The sequence below is a fragment of the Salvelinus alpinus genome, chromosome 4 (assembly GCF_045679555.1).
Source record: "Salvelinus alpinus chromosome 4, SLU_Salpinus.1, whole genome shotgun sequence".
Taxonomy (NCBI): domain Eukaryota; kingdom Metazoa; phylum Chordata; class Actinopteri; order Salmoniformes; family Salmonidae; genus Salvelinus; species Salvelinus alpinus.
In genome coordinates this window covers 3,061,152-3,078,651 of record NC_092089.1, presented here as the reverse complement: position 1 = coordinate 3,078,651, position 17,500 = coordinate 3,061,152, and the positions used below count along the sequence as shown (strand labels likewise).

At 43.0% G+C, this 17,500-nt stretch overlaps 1 protein-coding gene across 2 annotated transcripts in view; it reads left to right on the top strand.

Annotated features, from left to right (window-relative positions):
- LOC139572756 (phospholipid-transporting ATPase ID-like) overlaps positions 1-17,500 on the top strand; it is a 110,669-nt gene that overhangs the window by 29,539 nt on the left and 63,630 nt on the right. For both annotated transcript variants that reach the window (XM_071395508.1, XM_071395507.1), the window contains 2 exons: positions 936-1,034; positions 2,199-2,260. In XM_071395508.1, the coding sequence (XP_071251609.1) occupies positions 936-1,034; positions 2,199-2,260 (161 nt within the window). The remainder of the gene's footprint in view (positions 1-935; positions 1,035-2,198; positions 2,261-17,500) is intronic.

Genomic DNA, 17,500 nt, shown 5'->3' with positions numbered 1-17,500 from the left:
ATAAAGCAATGGAGGGAGATGAAGTGAAGACAGGGATGCTGTAAAGGGCGATGGCGTGGAGATGAGTGGGGAGGGGAGAAAGAGAGGCTATCAGTTTTCACCACACTGAAAGACACAGCAGGTACATCGTAGAGACTGCTTTCTTCTCTTTCTTTGTTTTACCTCCCATCCCACTCTCGCTCTCCTCTCTTTCTCTCCCCTTCCTCCCTCCTCTCTCTCTTCCTCCCTCCCCTTTTTCCTGCCCCCTACCGCTCTCTGTTTCCCTCTCTCTCCCCCTCCCTCTCCTTCCTCCTGCCCCACTCCCTCCCTCTCTGTTTCCCTCTCTTTCTCTCTCCCTCCCTCTCCTTCCTCCTGCCCCCCTCCCTCTCTCTCTGTTTCCCTCTCTCTCCCCTTCCTCCCTCCTCTCTCTCTCCCTACCTCTCCCTTCCTCTCTCTCCCTTCCTCTCTCTCTCTCTCTCCCTTTCTCTCCCTCCCTCCCTGTATCTCCCTCTCTATCTCTCTCTCTCCCTCTCTCTCCCTCCCTCCCTCCCTCTCTCTCTCTCTCTCTCTCTCTCTCTCTCTCTCTCTCTCTCTCTCTCTCTCTCTCTCTCTCTCTCTCTCTCTCTCTCTCTCTCTCTCTCTCTCTCTCTCTCTCTATCTCTCTCTCTCTCTCTCTCTCTCTCTCTCTCTCTCTCTCTCTCTCTCTCTCTCTCTCTCCCTCTCTCTCTCCCTCCCTCCCTCCCTCCCTCCCTCCCTCCCTCCCTCTCTCTCTCTCTCTCTCTCCCTCTCTCTCTCTTTCTCTCTCTCTCTCTCTCTCTCTCTCTCTCTCTCTCTCTCTCTCTCTCTCTCTCTCTCTCTCTCTCTCTCTCTCTCTCTCTCTCTCTCTCTCTCTCTCTCTCTCTCTCTCTCTCTCTCTCTCTCTCTCTCTCTCTCTCTCTCTCTCTCTTTCTCTCCAGTTGATTCCTCAGATCTCGTCTCTCTCCTGGTTCACCACCATAGTGCCTTTAGTCCTGGTGCTCAGCATCACTGCAGTAAAGGATGCCACCGACGACTACGTGAGTGTCTGTCACACACACACACACACACACACACACACACACACACACACACACACACACACACACACACACACACACACACACACACACACACACACACACTAGGGCTGTGACGATTATGGAATTTGGGGTAACAATTCATTGTCATGCAAATGTAAAGGGTTATTATTATAATTGTAATTTTGGTTGAATAATCTTTAGAGCTTGTAATGCATCATAATGCGTCTGTAAAATGTGCTATGACATACCTAATGATTACAACACAGCTTTGGTGAAACCCCTGCCTCAAAAACAAATGGTTCTGACCGAACTTTGGAAAATGAAGCTTCTCCTCCCGACTGTGCCTTTCTGCTCGTAAAATGATTACCAACTTTACCCACTTCATGTAAAATGATTACCAACTTTACCCACTTCATGTAAAATGATTACTAACTTTACCCACTTCATGTAAAATGATTACTAACTTTACCCACTTCATGTAAAATGATTACTAACTTTACCCACTTCATGTAAAATGATTACCAACTTTACCCACTTCATGTAAAATGATTACCAACTTTACCCACTTCATGTAAAATGAAAAACTGCTATTGGGTGAACTGTATCTGTCATGACTTCTTCCGAAGTCGATGCCTCTCCTTGTTCGGGCGGTGCTCGGCGATCGACGTCACCGGTCTTCTAGACATCATTGATCTATGTTTCATTTTTCATTGGTTTTGTCTTGTCTTCCTTCACACCTGGTTCCAATCCCATTCATTATATGTTGTGTATTTAACCCTCTGTTTCCCCTCATGTCCTTGTCAGAGATTGTTTATTGTTATGTTCATGTTTCATGGATTGGTGTGCGACGGCTTCTTGTACCCACATTTAATTTATTATAGACTTTGGTTTTGGAGTTTATGTTTGAAGTTATTAAAATACTCCATTTATACCAAGCTTGACTTCCCTGCCACCTACATACACGACGTGACAGTATCTAGTTGAATATAAAGTTGGATGCCCCGTCTCCTAAAATAAATGTCTTCAGATGTGCAGATCATGACTATTATTTTGAAGTTATTGTCCGTAATTGTTGGTTGATAATTGTACCAGTCCTGACTTACACTCTTCAAAACACATGATATTTGGAGAAAAAACCATGTCAATTTTTGTCTCCTTCAGTTCCGTCACAAGAGTGACAACCAGGTGAACAACCGCCAGTCTCAGGTCGTCATCCACGGCTCGTAAGTCTCCTCTAGTCCAGTCTACACTCAGCAATACAGACAGTCCTCTAGTCTAGTCTACACTCAGCAATACAGACAGTCCTCTAGTCCAGTCTACACTCAGCAATACAGACAGTCCTCTAGTCCAGTCTACACTCAGCAATACAGACAGTCCTCTAGTCCAGTCTACACTCAGCAATACAGACAGTCCTCTAGTCCAGTCTACACTCAGCAATACAGACAGTCCTCTAGTCCAGTCTACACTCAGCAATACAGACAGTCCTCTAGTCCAGTCTACACTCAGCAATACAGACAGTCCTCTAGTCCAGTCTACACTCAGCAATACAGACAGTCCTCAAGTCTAGTCTACACTCAGCAATACAGACAGTCCTCTAGTCCAGTCTACACTCAGCAATACAGACAGTCCTCTAGTCCAGTCTACACTCAGCAATACAGACAGTCCTCTAGTCCAGTCTACACTCAGAAATACAGACAGTCCTCTAGTCCAGTCTACACTCAGCAATACAGACAGTCCTCTAGTCCAGTCTACACTCAGCAATACAGACAGTCCTCTAGTCCAGTCTACACTCAGCAATACAGACATTCATCTAGTCCAGTCTACACTCAGCAATACAGACAGTCCTCTAGTCCAGTCTACACTCAGCAATACAGCCATTCATCTAGTCCAGTCTACACTCAGCAATACAGACAGTCCTCTAGTCCAGTCTACACTCAGCAATACAGACAGTCCTCTAGTCCAGTCTACACTCAGCAATACAGCCATTCATCTAGTCCAGTCTACACTCAGCAATACAGACAGTCCTCTAGTCCAGTCTACACTCAGCAATACAGACAGTCCTATAGTCCAGTCTACACTCAGCAATACAGACAGTCCTCTAGTACAGTCTACACTCAGCAATACAGACAGTCCTCTAGTCCAGTCTACACTCAGCAATACAGACAGTCCTCTAGTCCAGTGTACACTCAGCAATACAGCCATTCATCTAGTCCAGTCTACACTCAGCAATACAGACAGTCCTCTAGTCCAGTCTACACTCAGCAATACAGACATTCATCTAGTCCAGTCTACACTCAGCAATACAGACAGTCCTCTAGTCCAGTCTACACTCAGCAATACAGACAGTCCTCTAGTCCCGTCTACACTCAGCAATACAGACAGTCCTCTAGTCCAGTCGACACTCAGCAATACAGACAGTCCTCTAGTCCAGTCTACACTCAGCAATACAGACAGTCCTCTAGTCCAGTCTACACTCAGCAATACAGACAGTCCTCTAGTACAGTCTACACTCAGCAATACAGCCATTCATCTAGTCCAGTCTACACTCAGCAATACAGACAGTCCTCTAGTCCAGTCTACACTCAGCAATACAGCCATTCATCTAGTCCAGTCTACACTCAGCAATACAGACAGTCCTCTAGTCCAGTCTACACTCAGCAATACAGACAGTCCTCTAGTCCAGTCTACACTCAGCAATACAGCCATTCATCTAGTCCAGTCTACACTCAGCAATACAGACAGTCCTCTAGTCCAGTCTACACTCAGCAATACAGACAGTTCTCTAGTACAGTCTACACTCAGCAATACAGACAGTCCCCTAGTCCAGTCTACACTCAGCAATACAGACAGTCCTCTAGTCCAGTCTACACTCAGCAATACAGACAGTCCTCTAGTCCAGTCTACACTCAGCAATACAGACAGTCCTCTAGTCCAGTGTACACTCAGCAATACAGCCATTTATCTAGTCCAGTCTACACTCAGCAATACAGACAGTCCTCTAGTCCAGTCTACAGTCAGCAATACAGACATTCATCTAGTCCAGTCTACACTCAGCAATACAGACAGTCCTCTAGTCCAGTCTACACTCAGCAATACAGACAGTCCTCTAGTCCAGTCTACACTCAGCAATACAGACAGTCCTCTAGTCCAGTCTACACTCAGCAATACAGACAGTCCTCTAGTACAGTCTACACTCAGCAATACAGACAGTCCTCTAGTCCAGTCTACACTCAGCAATACAGACAGTCCTCTAGTCCAGTGTACACCCAGCAATACAGCCATTTATCTAGTCCAGTCTACACTCAGCAATACAGACAGTCCTCTAGTCCAGTCTACAGTCAGCAATACAGACATTCATCTAGTCGAGTCTACACTCAGCAATACAGACAGTCCTCTAGTCCAGTCTACACTCAGCAATACAGACAGTCCTCTAGTCCAGTCTACACTCAGCAATACAGACAGTCCTCTAGTCCAGTCTACACTCAGCAATACAGACAGTCCTCTAGTACAGTCTACACTCAGCAATACAGACATTCATCTAGTCCAGTCTACACTCAGCAATACAGACAGTCCTCTAGTCCAGTCTACACTCAGCAATACAGCCATTCATCTAGTACAGTCTACACTCAGCAATACAGACAGTCCTCTAGTCCAGTCTACACTCAGCAATACAGCCATTCATCTAGTGCAGTCTACACTCAGCAATACAGACAGTCCTCTAGTCCAGTCTACACTCAGCAATACAGCCATTCATCTAGTACAGTCTACACTCAGCAATACAGACAGTCCTCTAGTCCAGTCTACACTCAGCAATGCAGCCATTCATCTAGTACAGTCTACACTCAGCAATACAGGCAGTCCTCTAGTCCAGTCTACACTCAGCAATACAGCCATTCATCTAGTACAGTCTACACTCAGCAATACAGCCATTCATCTAGTCCAGTCTACAATCAGCAATACAGACATTCATCTAGGACAGTCTACACTCAGAAATACAGACAGTTATCTAGTCCAGTCTACACTCAGCAATACAGACATTCATCTAGTAAAGTCTACACTCAGCAATACAAACAGTCATCTAGTCCAGTCTACACTCAGCAATACAGACAGTTATCTAGTCCAGTCTACACTCAGCAATACGGACATTCATCTAGTACAGTCTACACTCAGCAATACAGACAGTTATCTAATCCAGTCTACACTCAGCAATACAGACAGTCATCTAGTCCAGTGTACACTCAGCAATAAAGACATACATCTAATCCAGTCTACAATCAGCTATACAGACAGTCATCTAGGACAGTCTACACTCAGAAATACATACAGTTATCTAGTCCAGTCTACACTCAGCAATACAGACAGTCATCTAGTTCAGTGTACACTCAGCAATACAGACAGACATCTAATCCAGTCTACAATCAGCAATACAAACAGTCATCTAGTCCAGTCTACACTCATTAATACAGACAGTTATCTAGTCCAGTCTACACTCAGCAATATAGACATTCATCTAGTTCTGTTTACACTCATTAGTACAGGCAGGCATCTAGTCCAGTCTACACTCAGCTATACAGACAGTCATTTAGTCCACTGTACAATCAGCAATACAGACAGACGTCTAGTCCAGTCTCCACTCAGCAATAAAGACAGTCATCTAGTCCAGTCTACAATCAGCAATACAGACATTCATCTAGGACAGTCTACACTCAGAAATACAGACAGTTATCTAGTCCAGTCTACACTCAGCAATACAGACAGTCATCTAGTCCAGTGTACACTCAGCAATACAGACAGACATCTAATCCAGTCTACAATCAGCAATACAAACAGTCATCTAGTCCAGTCTACACTCATTAATACAGACAGTTATCTAGTCCAGTCTACACTCAGCAATATAGACATTCATCTAGTTCTGTTTACACTCATTAGTACAGGCAGGCATCTAGTCCAGTCTACACTCAGCTATACAGACAGTCATTTAGTCCACTGTACAATCAGCAATACAGACATTCATCTAGTCCAGTCTACACTCAGCAATACAGACAGTCCTCTAGTCCAGTCTACACTCAGCAATACAGCCATTCATCTAGTACAGTCTACACTCAGCAATACAGACAGTCCTCTAGTCCAGTCTACACTCAGCAATACAGCCATTCATCTAGTGCAGTCTACACTCAGCAATACAGACAGTCCTCTAGTCCAGTCTACACTCAGCAATACAGCCATTCATCTAGTACAGTCTACACTCAGCAATACAGACAGTCCTCTAGTCCAGTCTACACTCAGCAATGCAGCCATTCATCTAGTACAGTCTACACTCAGCAATACAGGCAGTCCTCTAGTCCAGTCTACACTCAGCAATACAGCCATTCATCTAGTACAGTCTACACTCAGCAATACAGCCATTCATCTAGTCCAGTCTACAATCAGCAATACAGACATTCATCTAGGACAGTCTACACTCAGAAATACAGACAGTTATCTAGTCCAGTCTACACTCAGCAATACAGACATTCATCTAGTAAAGTCTACACTCAGCAATACAAACAGTCATCTAGTCCAGTCTACACTCAGCAATACAGACAGTTATCTAGTCCAGTCTACACTCAGCAATACGGACATTCATCTAGTACAGTCTACACTCAGCAATACAGACAGTTATCTAATCCAGTCTACACTCAGCAATACAGACAGTCATCTAGTCCAGTGTACACTCAGCAATAAAGACATACATCTAATCCAGTCTACAATCAGCTATACAGACAGTCATCTAGGACAGTCTACACTCAGAAATACAGACAGTTATCTAGTCCAGTCTACACTCAGCAATACAGACAGTCATCTAGTTCAGTGTACACTCAGCAATACAGACAGACATCTAATCCAGTCTACAATCAGCAATACAAACAGTCATCTAGTCCAGTCTACACTCATTAATACAGACAGTTATCTAGTCCAGTCTACACTCAGCAATATAGACATTCATCTAGTTCTGTTTACACTCATTAGTACAGGCAGGCATCTAGTCCAGTCTACACTCAGCTATACAGACAGTCATTTAGTCCACTGTACAATCAGCAATACAGACAGACATCTAGTCCAGTCTCCACTCAGCAATAAAGACAGACATCTAGTCCAGTCTACAATCAGCAATACAGACATTCATCTAGGACAGTCTACACTCAGAAATACAGACAGTTATCTAGTCCAGTCTACACTCAGCAATACAGACAGTCATCTAGTCCAGTGTACACTCAGCAATACAGACAGACATCTAATCCAGTCTACAATCAGCAATACAAACAGTCATCTAGTCCAGTCTACACTCATTAATACAGACAGTTATCTAGTCCAGTCTACACTCAGCAATATAGACATTCATCTAGTTCTGTTTACACTCATTAGTACAGGCAGGCATCTAGTCCAGTCTACACTCAGCTATACAGACAGTCATCTAGTCCAGTCTACACTCAGAAATACAGAGTCTTCTAGTCCAGTCTACACTCAGCAATACAGAAAGTCATCTAGTCCAGTTTACACTCAGAAATACAGACATTCATCTAGTCCAGTCTACACTCAGAAATACAGAGTCTTCTAGTCCAGTCTACACTCAGCAATACAGAAAGTCCTCTAGTCCAGTCTACACTCAGAAATACAGAGTCTTCTAGTCCAGTCTACACTCATTAATATAGACATTCATCTAGTCTAGTCTATACTCAGAAATACAGAGTCTTCTAGTCCAGTCTACACTCAGCAATACATGCAGTCCTCTAGTCCAGTCTACGCTCAGCAATACAGACAGTTATCTAGTCCAGTCTCCACTCCGCAATACAGAGAGTTGTCTAGTCCAGTCTACACTCAGCAATACAGACAGTCATCTAGTCCAGTCTACACTCATTAATACAGACAGTTATCTAGCCCAGTCTTCGCTCAGCAATACAGACATTCATCCTGCCAGTCTACACTCAAAAATACAGACATTCATCTAGTCCAGTCTACACTCAGAAATATAGACAGTTATCTATTCCAGTCTACACTCAGCAATACAGACATTCATCTAGTCCAGTCTACAATCAGCAATACAGACAATCATCTAGTCCAGTCTACACTCAGCAATACAGACAGACATCTAGTCCAGTCTACACTCAGCAATACAGACATTCATCTGGTACAGTCTACACTCAGCAATACAGACATTCATCTAGTACAGTCTACACTCAGCAATACAAACAGTCATCTAGTCCAGTCTACAATCAGCAATACAGACAGTCTTCTAGTCCAGTCTACACTGAGCAATACAGACAGTCATCTAGTCCAGTCTACACTCATTAATATAGACATTCATCTAGTCCAGTCTACACTCATTAATATAGACATTCATCTAGTCCAGTCTACACTCATTAATATAGACATTCATCTAGTCCAGTCTACACTCAGAAATACAGAGAGTCATCTAGTCCAGTCTACACTCAGCAATACAGACAGTCATCTAGTCCAGTCTACACTCAGAAATATAGATATTCATCAAGTCCAGTCTACACTCAGAAATACAGACATTCGTCTAATCTGGTCTACACTCAGAAATACAGAGAGTCATCTAGTCCAGTCTACACTCAGCAATACAGACAGTTATCTAGTCCAGTCTACACTCAGCAATACAGACAGTCATCTAGTCCAGTTTATACTCATTAGTACAGACAGGCATCTAGTCCAGTCTACACTCAGCAATACAGACAGGCATCTAGTCCAGTCTACACTCAGAAATACAGACATTCGTCTAATCTGGTCTACACTCAGCAATACAGAGAGTCATCTAGTCCAGTCTACACTCAGCAATACAGACAGTCATCTAGTCCAGTGTACACTCAGCAATAAAGACAGACATCTAGTCCAGTCTACACTCAGCAATACAGACAGTTATCTAGTCCAGTCTACACTCAGCAATACAGACAGACATCTAATCCAGTCTACACTCAGCAATACAGACAGTCATCTAGTCCAGTCTACACTCAGAAATATAGACATTCATCTAATCCGGTCTACACTCAGAAATACAGAGTCTTCTAGTCCAGTCTACACTCAGCAATACATGCAGTCCTCTAGTCCAGTCTACGCTCAGCAATACAGACAGTTATCTAATCCAGTCTACACTCCGCAATACAGAGAGTTGTCTAGTCCAGTCTACACTCAGCAATACAGACAGTCATCTAGTCCAGTCTACACTCATTAATACAGACAGTTATCTAGCCCAGTCTTCGATCAGCAATACAGACATTCATCCTGCCAGTCTACACTCAAAAATACAGACATTCATCTAGTCCAGTCTACACTCATTAATACAGACAGTTATCTATTCCAGTCTACACTCAGCAATACAGACATTCATCTAGTCCAGTCTACAATCAGCAACACAGACAATCATCTAGTCCAGTCTACACTCAGCAATACAGACAGACATCTAGTGCAGTCTACACTCAGCAATACAGACAGTCCTCTAGTCCAGTCTACACTCAGCAATACAGACATTCATCTAGTACAGTCCACACTCAGCAATACAGACATTCATCTAGTACAGTCTACACTCATTAGTACAGGCAGACGTCTAATCTGGTCTACACTCAGAAATAGAGAGAGCCATCTAGTCCAGTCTACACTCAGCAATAAAGACAGACATCTAGTCCAGTCTACAATTAGCAATACAGACAGTCATCTAGTCCAGTCTACACTCAGCAATACAGACAGGCATCTAGTCCAGTCTACACTCAGCAATAGAAACAGTCCTCTAGTCCAGTCTACACTCAGAAATACAGACAGTTATCTAGTCCAGTCTACAATCAGCAACACAGACAATCATCTAGTCCAGTCTACACTCAGCAATACAGACAGACATCTAGTGCAGTCTACACTCAGCAATACAGACAGTCCTCTAGTCCAGTCTACACTCAGCAATACAGACATTCATCTAGTACAGTCCACACTCAGCAATACAGACATTCATCTAGTACAGTCTACACTCATTAGTACAGGCAGACGTCTAGTCCAGTCTACAATCAGCAATACAGACAGTCTTCTAGTCCAGTTTACACTGAGCAATACAGACAGTCATCTAGTCCAGTCTACAATCAGCAATACAGACAGTCATCTAGTCCAGTCTACACTCAGAAATATAGATATTCATCTAGTCCAGTCTACACTCAGCAATACAGACATTCATCTAGTACAGTCTACACTCAGAAATACAGACATTCGTCTAATCTGGTCTACACTCAGAAATACAGAGAGCCATCTAGTCCAGTCTACACTCAGCAATAAAGACAGACATCTAGTCCAGTCTACAATTAGCAATACAGACAGTCATCTAGTCCAGTCTACACTCAGCAATACAGACAGGCATCTAGTCCAGTCTACACTCAGCAATAGAAACAGTCCTCTAGTCCAGTCTACACTCAGAAATACAGACATTCGTCTAATCTGGTCTACACTCAGCAATACAGAGTCATCTCGTCCAGTCTACACTCAGCAATACAGACAGTCATCTAGTCAAGTCTACACTCAGCAATACAGACAGTGCTCTTGTCCAGTCTTCACTCAGCAATACAGACAGTTATCTAGTCCAGTCTACACTCAGCAATACAGACAGACATCTAATCCAGTCTACACTCAGCAATACAGACAGTCATCTAGTCCAGTCTACACTCAGAAATATAGACATTCATCTAATCCGGTCTACACTCAGAAATACAGAGTCTTCTAGTCCAGTCTACACTCAGCAATACATGCAGTCCTCTAGTCCAGTCTACGCTCAGCAATACAGACAGTTATCTAATCCAGTCTACACTCCGCAATACAGAGAGTTGTCTAGTCCAGTCTACACTCAGCAATACAGACAGTCATCTAGTCCAGTCTACACTCATTAATACAGACAGTTATCTAGCCCAGTCTTCGATCAGCAATACAGACATTCATCCTGCCAGTCTACACTCAAAAATACAGACATTCATCTAGTCCAGTCTACACTCATTAATACAGACAGTTATCTATTCCAGTCTACACTCAGCAATACAGACATTCATCTAGTCCAGTCTACAATCAGCAACACAGACAATCATCTAGTCCAGTCTACACTCAGCAATACAGACAGACATCTAGTGCAGTCTACACTCAGCAATACAGACAGTCCTCTAGTCCAGTCTACACTCAGCAATACAGACATTCATCTAGTACAGTCCACACTCAGCAATACAGACATTCATCTAGTACAGTCTACACTCATTAGTACAGGCAGACGTCTAATCTGGTCTACACTCAGAAATAGAGAGAGCCATCTAGTCCAGTCTACACTCAGCAATAAAGACAGACATCTAGTCCAGTCTACAATTAGCAATACAGACAGTCATCTAGTCCAGTCTACACTCAGCAATACAGACAGGCATCTAGTCCAGTCTACACTCAGCAATAGAAACAGTCCTCTAGTCCAGTCTACACTCAGAAATACAGACAGTTATCTAGTCCAGTCTACACTCAGCAATACAGACATTCATCTAGTCCAGTCTACAATCAGCAACACAGACAATCATCTAGTGCAGTCTACACTCAGCAATACAGACAGTCCTCTAGTCCAGTCTACACTCAGCAATACAGACATTCATCTAGTACAGTCCACACTCAGCAATACAGACATTCATCTAGTACAGTCTACACTCATTAGTACAGGCAGACGTCTAGTCCAGTCTACAATCAGCAATACAGACAGTCTTCTAGTCCAGTTTACACTGAGCAATACAGACAGTCATCTAGTCCAGTCTACAATCAGCAATACAGACAGTCATCTAGTCCAGTCTACACTCAGAAATATAGATATTCATCTAGTCCAGTCTACACTCAGCAATACAGACATTCATCTAGTACAGTCTACACTCAGAAATACAGACATTCGTCTAATCTGGTCTACACTCAGAAATACAGAGAGCCATCTCGTCCAGTCTACACTCAGCAATAAAGACAGACATCTAGTCCAGTCTACAATTAGCAATACAGACAGTCATCTAGTCCAGTCTACACTCAGCAATACAGACAGGCATCTAGTCCAGTCTACACTCAGCAATAGAAACAGTCCTCTAGTCCAGTCTACACTCAGAAATACAGACATTCGTCTAATCTGGTCTACACTCAGCAATACAGAGTCATCTCGTCCAGTCTACACTCAGCAATACAGACAGTCATCTAGTCAAGTCTACACTCAGCAATACAGACAGTGCTCTTGTCCAGTCTTCACTCAGCAATACAGACAGTTATCTAGTCCAGTCTACACTCAGCAATACAGACAGACATCTAATCCAGTCTACACTCAGCAATACAGACAGTCATCTAGTCCAGTCTACACTCAGAAATATAGACATTCATCTAATCCGGTCTACACTCAGAAATACAGAGTCTTCTAGTCCAGTCTACACTCAGCAATACATGCAGTCCTCTAGTCCAGTCTACGCTCAGCAATACAGACAGTTATCTAATCCAGTCTACACTCCGCAATACAGAGAGTTGTCTAGTCCAGTCTACACTCAGCAATACAGACAGTCATCTAGTCCAGTCTACACTCATTAATACAGACAGTTATCTAGCCCAGTCTTCGATCAGCAATACAGACATTCATCCTGCCAGTCTACACTCAAAAATACAGACATTCATCTAGTCCAGTCTACACTCATTAATACAGACAGTTATCTATTCCAGTCTACACTCAGCAATACAGACATTCATCTAGTCCAGTCTACAATCAGCAACACAGACAATCATCTAGTCCAGTCTACACTCAGCAATACAGACAGACATCTAGTGCAGTCTACACTCAGCAATACAGACAGTCCTCTAGTCCAGTCTACACTCAGCAATACAGACATTCATCTAGTACAGTCCACACTCAGCAATACAGACATTCATCTAGTACAGTCTACACTCATTAGTACAGGCAGACGTCTAATCTGGTCTACACTCAGAAATAGAGAGAGCCATCTAGTCCAGTCTACACTCAGCAATAAAGACAGACATCTAGTCCAGTCTACAATTAGCAATACAGACAGTCATCTAGTCCAGTCTACACTCAGCAATACAGACAGGCATCTAGTCCAGTCTACACTCAGCAATAGAAACAGTCCTCTAGTCCAGTCTACACTCAGAAATACAGACAGTTATCTAGTCCAGTCTACAATCAGCAACACAGACAATCATCTAGTCCAGTCTACACTCAGCAATACAGACAGACATCTAGTGCAGTCTACACTCAGCAATACAGACAGTCCTCTAGTCCAGTCTACACTCAGCAATACAGACATTCATCTAGTACAGTCCACACTCAGCAATACAGACATTCATCTAGTACAGTCTACACTCATTAGTACAGGCAGACGTCTAGTCCAGTCTACAATCAGCAATACAGACAGTCTTCTAGTCCAGTTTACACTGAGCAATACAGACAGTCATCTAGTCCAGTCTACAATCAGCAATACAGACAGTCATCTAGTCCAGTCTACACTCAGAAATATAGATATTCATCTAGTCCAGTCTACACTCAGCAATACAGACATTCATCTAGTACAGTCTACACTCAGAAATACAGACATTCGTCTAATCTGGTCTACACTCAGAAATACAGAGAGCCATCTAGTCCAGTCTACACTCAGCAATAAAGACAGACATCTAGTCCAGTCTACAATTAGCAATACAGACAGTCATCTAGTCCAGTCTACACTCAGCAATACAGACAGGCATCTAGTCCAGTCTACACTCAGCAATAGAAACAGTCCTCTAGTCCAGTCTACACTCAGAAATACAGACATTCGTCTAATCTGGTCTACACTCAGCAATACAGAGTCATCTCGTCCAGTCTACACTCAGCAATACAGACAGTCATCTAGTCAAGTCTACACTCAGCAATACAGACAGTGCTCTTGTCCAGTCTTCACTCAGCAATACAGACAGTTATCTAGTCCAGTCTACACTCAGCAATACAGACAGACATCTAATCCAGTCTACACTCAGCAATACAGACAGTCATCTAGTCCAGTCTACACTCAGAAATATAGACATTCATCTAATCCGGTCTACACTCAGAAATACAGAGTCTTCTAGTCCAGTCTACACTCAGCAATACATGCAGTCCTCTAGTCCAGTCTACGCTCAGCAATACAGACAGTTATCTAATCCAGTCTACACTCCGCAATACAGAGAGTTGTCTAGTCCAGTCTACACTCAGCAATACAGACAGTCATCTAGTCCAGTCTACACTCATTAATACAGACAGTTATCTAGCCCAGTCTTCGATCAGCAATACAGACATTCATCCTGCCAGTCTACACTCAAAAATACAGACATTCATCTAGTCCAGTCTACACTCATTAATACAGACAGTTATCTATTCCAGTCTACACTCAGCAATACAGACATTCATCTAGTCCAGTCTACAATCAGCAACACAGACAATCATCTAGTCCAGTCTACACTCAGCAATACAGACAGACATCTAGTGCAGTCTACACTCAGCAATACAGACAGTCCTCTAGTCCAGTCTACACTCAGCAATACAGACATTCATCTAGTACAGTCCACACTCAGCAATACAGACATTCATCTAGTACAGTCTACACTCATTAGTACAGGCAGACGTCTAATCTGGTCTACACTCAGAAATAGAGAGAGCCATCTAGTCCAGTCTACACTCAGCAATAAAGACAGACATCTAGTCCAGTCTACAATTAGCAATACAGACAGTCATCTAGTCCAGTCTACACTCAGCAATACAGACAGGCATCTAGTCCAGTCTACACTCAGCAATAGAAACAGTCCTCTAGTCCAGTCTACACTCAGAAATACAGACAGTTATCTAGTCCAGTCTACACTCAGCAATACAGACATTCATCTAGTCCAGTCTACAATCAGCAACACAGACAATCATCTAGTGCAGTCTACACTCAGCAATACAGACAGTCCTCTAGTCCAGTCTACACTCAGCAATACAGACATTCATCTAGTACAGTCCACACTCAGCAATACAGACATTCATCTAGTACAGTCTACACTCATTAGTACAGGCAGACGTCTAGTCCAGTCTACAATCAGCAATACAGACAGTCTTCTAGTCCAGTTTACACTGAGCAATACAGACAGTCATCTAGTCCAGTCTACAATCAGCAATACAGACAGTCATCTAGTCCAGTCTACACTCAGAAATATAGATATTCATCTAGTCCAGTCTACACTCAGCAATACAGACATTCATCTAGTACAGTCTACACTCAGAAATACAGACATTCGTCTAATCTGGTCTACACTCAGAAATACAGAGAGCCATCTCGTCCAGTCTACACTCAGCAATAAAGACAGACATCTAGTCCAGTCTACAATTAGCAATACAGACAGTCATCTAGTCCAGTCTACACTCAGCAATACAGACAGGCATCTAGTCCAGTCTACACTCAGCAATAGAAACAGTCCTCTAGTCCAGTCTACACTCAGAAATACAGACATTCGTCTAATCTGGTCTACACTCAGCAATACAGAGTCATCTCGTCCAGTCTACACTCAGCAATACAGACAGTCATCTAGTCAAGTCTACACTCAGCAATACAGACAGTGCTCTTGTCCAGTCTTCACTCAGCAATACAGACAGTTATCTAGTCCAGTCTACACTCAGCAATACAGACAGACATCTAATCCAGTCTACACTCAGCAATACAGACAGTCATCTAGTCCAGTCTACACTCAGAAATATAGACATTCATCTAATCCGGTCTACACTCAGAAATACAGAGTCTTCTAGTCCAGTCTACACTCAGCAATACATGCAGTCCTCTAGTCCAGTCTACGCTCAGCAATACAGACAGTTATCTAATCCAGTCTACACTCCGCAATACAGAGAGTTGTCTAGTCCAGTCTACACTCAGCAATACAGACAGTCATCTAGTCCAGTCTACACTCATTAATACAGACAGTTATCTAGCCCAGTCTTCGATCAGCAATACAGACATTCATCCTGCCAGTCTACACTCAAAAATACAGACATTCATCTAGTCCAGTCTACACTCATTAATACAGACAGTTATCTATTCCAGTCTACACTCAGCAATACAGACATTCATCTAGTCCAGTCTACAATCAGCAACACAGACAATCATCTAGTCCAGTCTACACTCAGCAATACAGACAGACATCTAGTGCAGTCTACACTCAGCAATACAGACAGTCCTCTAGTCCAGTCTACACTCAGCAATACAGACATTCATCTAGTACAGTCCACACTCAGCAATACAGACATTCATCTAGTACAGTCTACACTCATTAGTACAGGCAGACGTCTAATCTGGTCTACACTCAGAAATAGAGAGAGCCATCTAGTCCAGTCTACACTCAGCAATAAAGACAGACATCTAGTCCAGTCTACAATTAGCAATACAGACAGTCATCTAGTCCAGTCTACACTCAGCAATACAGACAGGCATCTAGTCCAGTCTACACTCAGCAATAGAAACAGTCCTCTAGTCCAGTCTACACTCAGAAATACAGACAGTTATCTAGTCCAGTCTACACTCAGCAATACAGACATTCATCTAGTCCAGTCTACAATCAGCAACACAGACAATCATCTAGTCCAGTCTACACTCAGCAATACAGACAGACATCTAGTGCAGTCTACACTCAGCAATACAGACAGTCCTCTAGTCCAGTCTACACTCAGCAATACAGACATTCATCTAGTACAGTCCACACTCAGCAATACAGACATTCATCTAGTACAGTCTACACTCATTAGTACAGGCAGACGTCTAGTCCAGTCTACAATCAGCAATACAGACAGTCTTCTAGTCCAGTTTACACTGAGCAATACAGACAGTCATCTAGTCCAGTCTACAATCAGCAATACAGACAGTCATCTAGTCCAGTCTACACTCAGAAATATAGATATTCATCTAGTCCAGTCTACACTCAGCAATACAGACATTCATCTAGTACAGTCTACACTCAGAAATACAGACATTCGTCTAATCTGGTCTACACTCAGAAATACAGAGAGCCATCTAGTCCAGTCTACACTCAGCAATAAAGACAGACATCTAGTCCAGTCTACAATTAGCAATACAGACAGTCATCTAGTCCAGTCTACACTCAGCAATACAGACAGGCATCTAGTCCAGTCTACACTCAGCAATAGAAACAGTCCTCTAGTCCAGTCTACACTCAGAAATACAGACATTCGTCTAATCTGGTCTACACTCAGCAATACAGAGTCATCTCGTCCAGTCTACACTCAGCAATACAGACAGTCATCTAGTCAAGTCTACACTCAGCAATACAGACAGTGCTCTTGTCCAGTCTTCACTCAGCAATACAGACAGTTATCTAGTCCAGTCTACACTCAGCAATACAGACAGACATCTAATCCAGTCTACACTCAGCAATACAGACAGTCA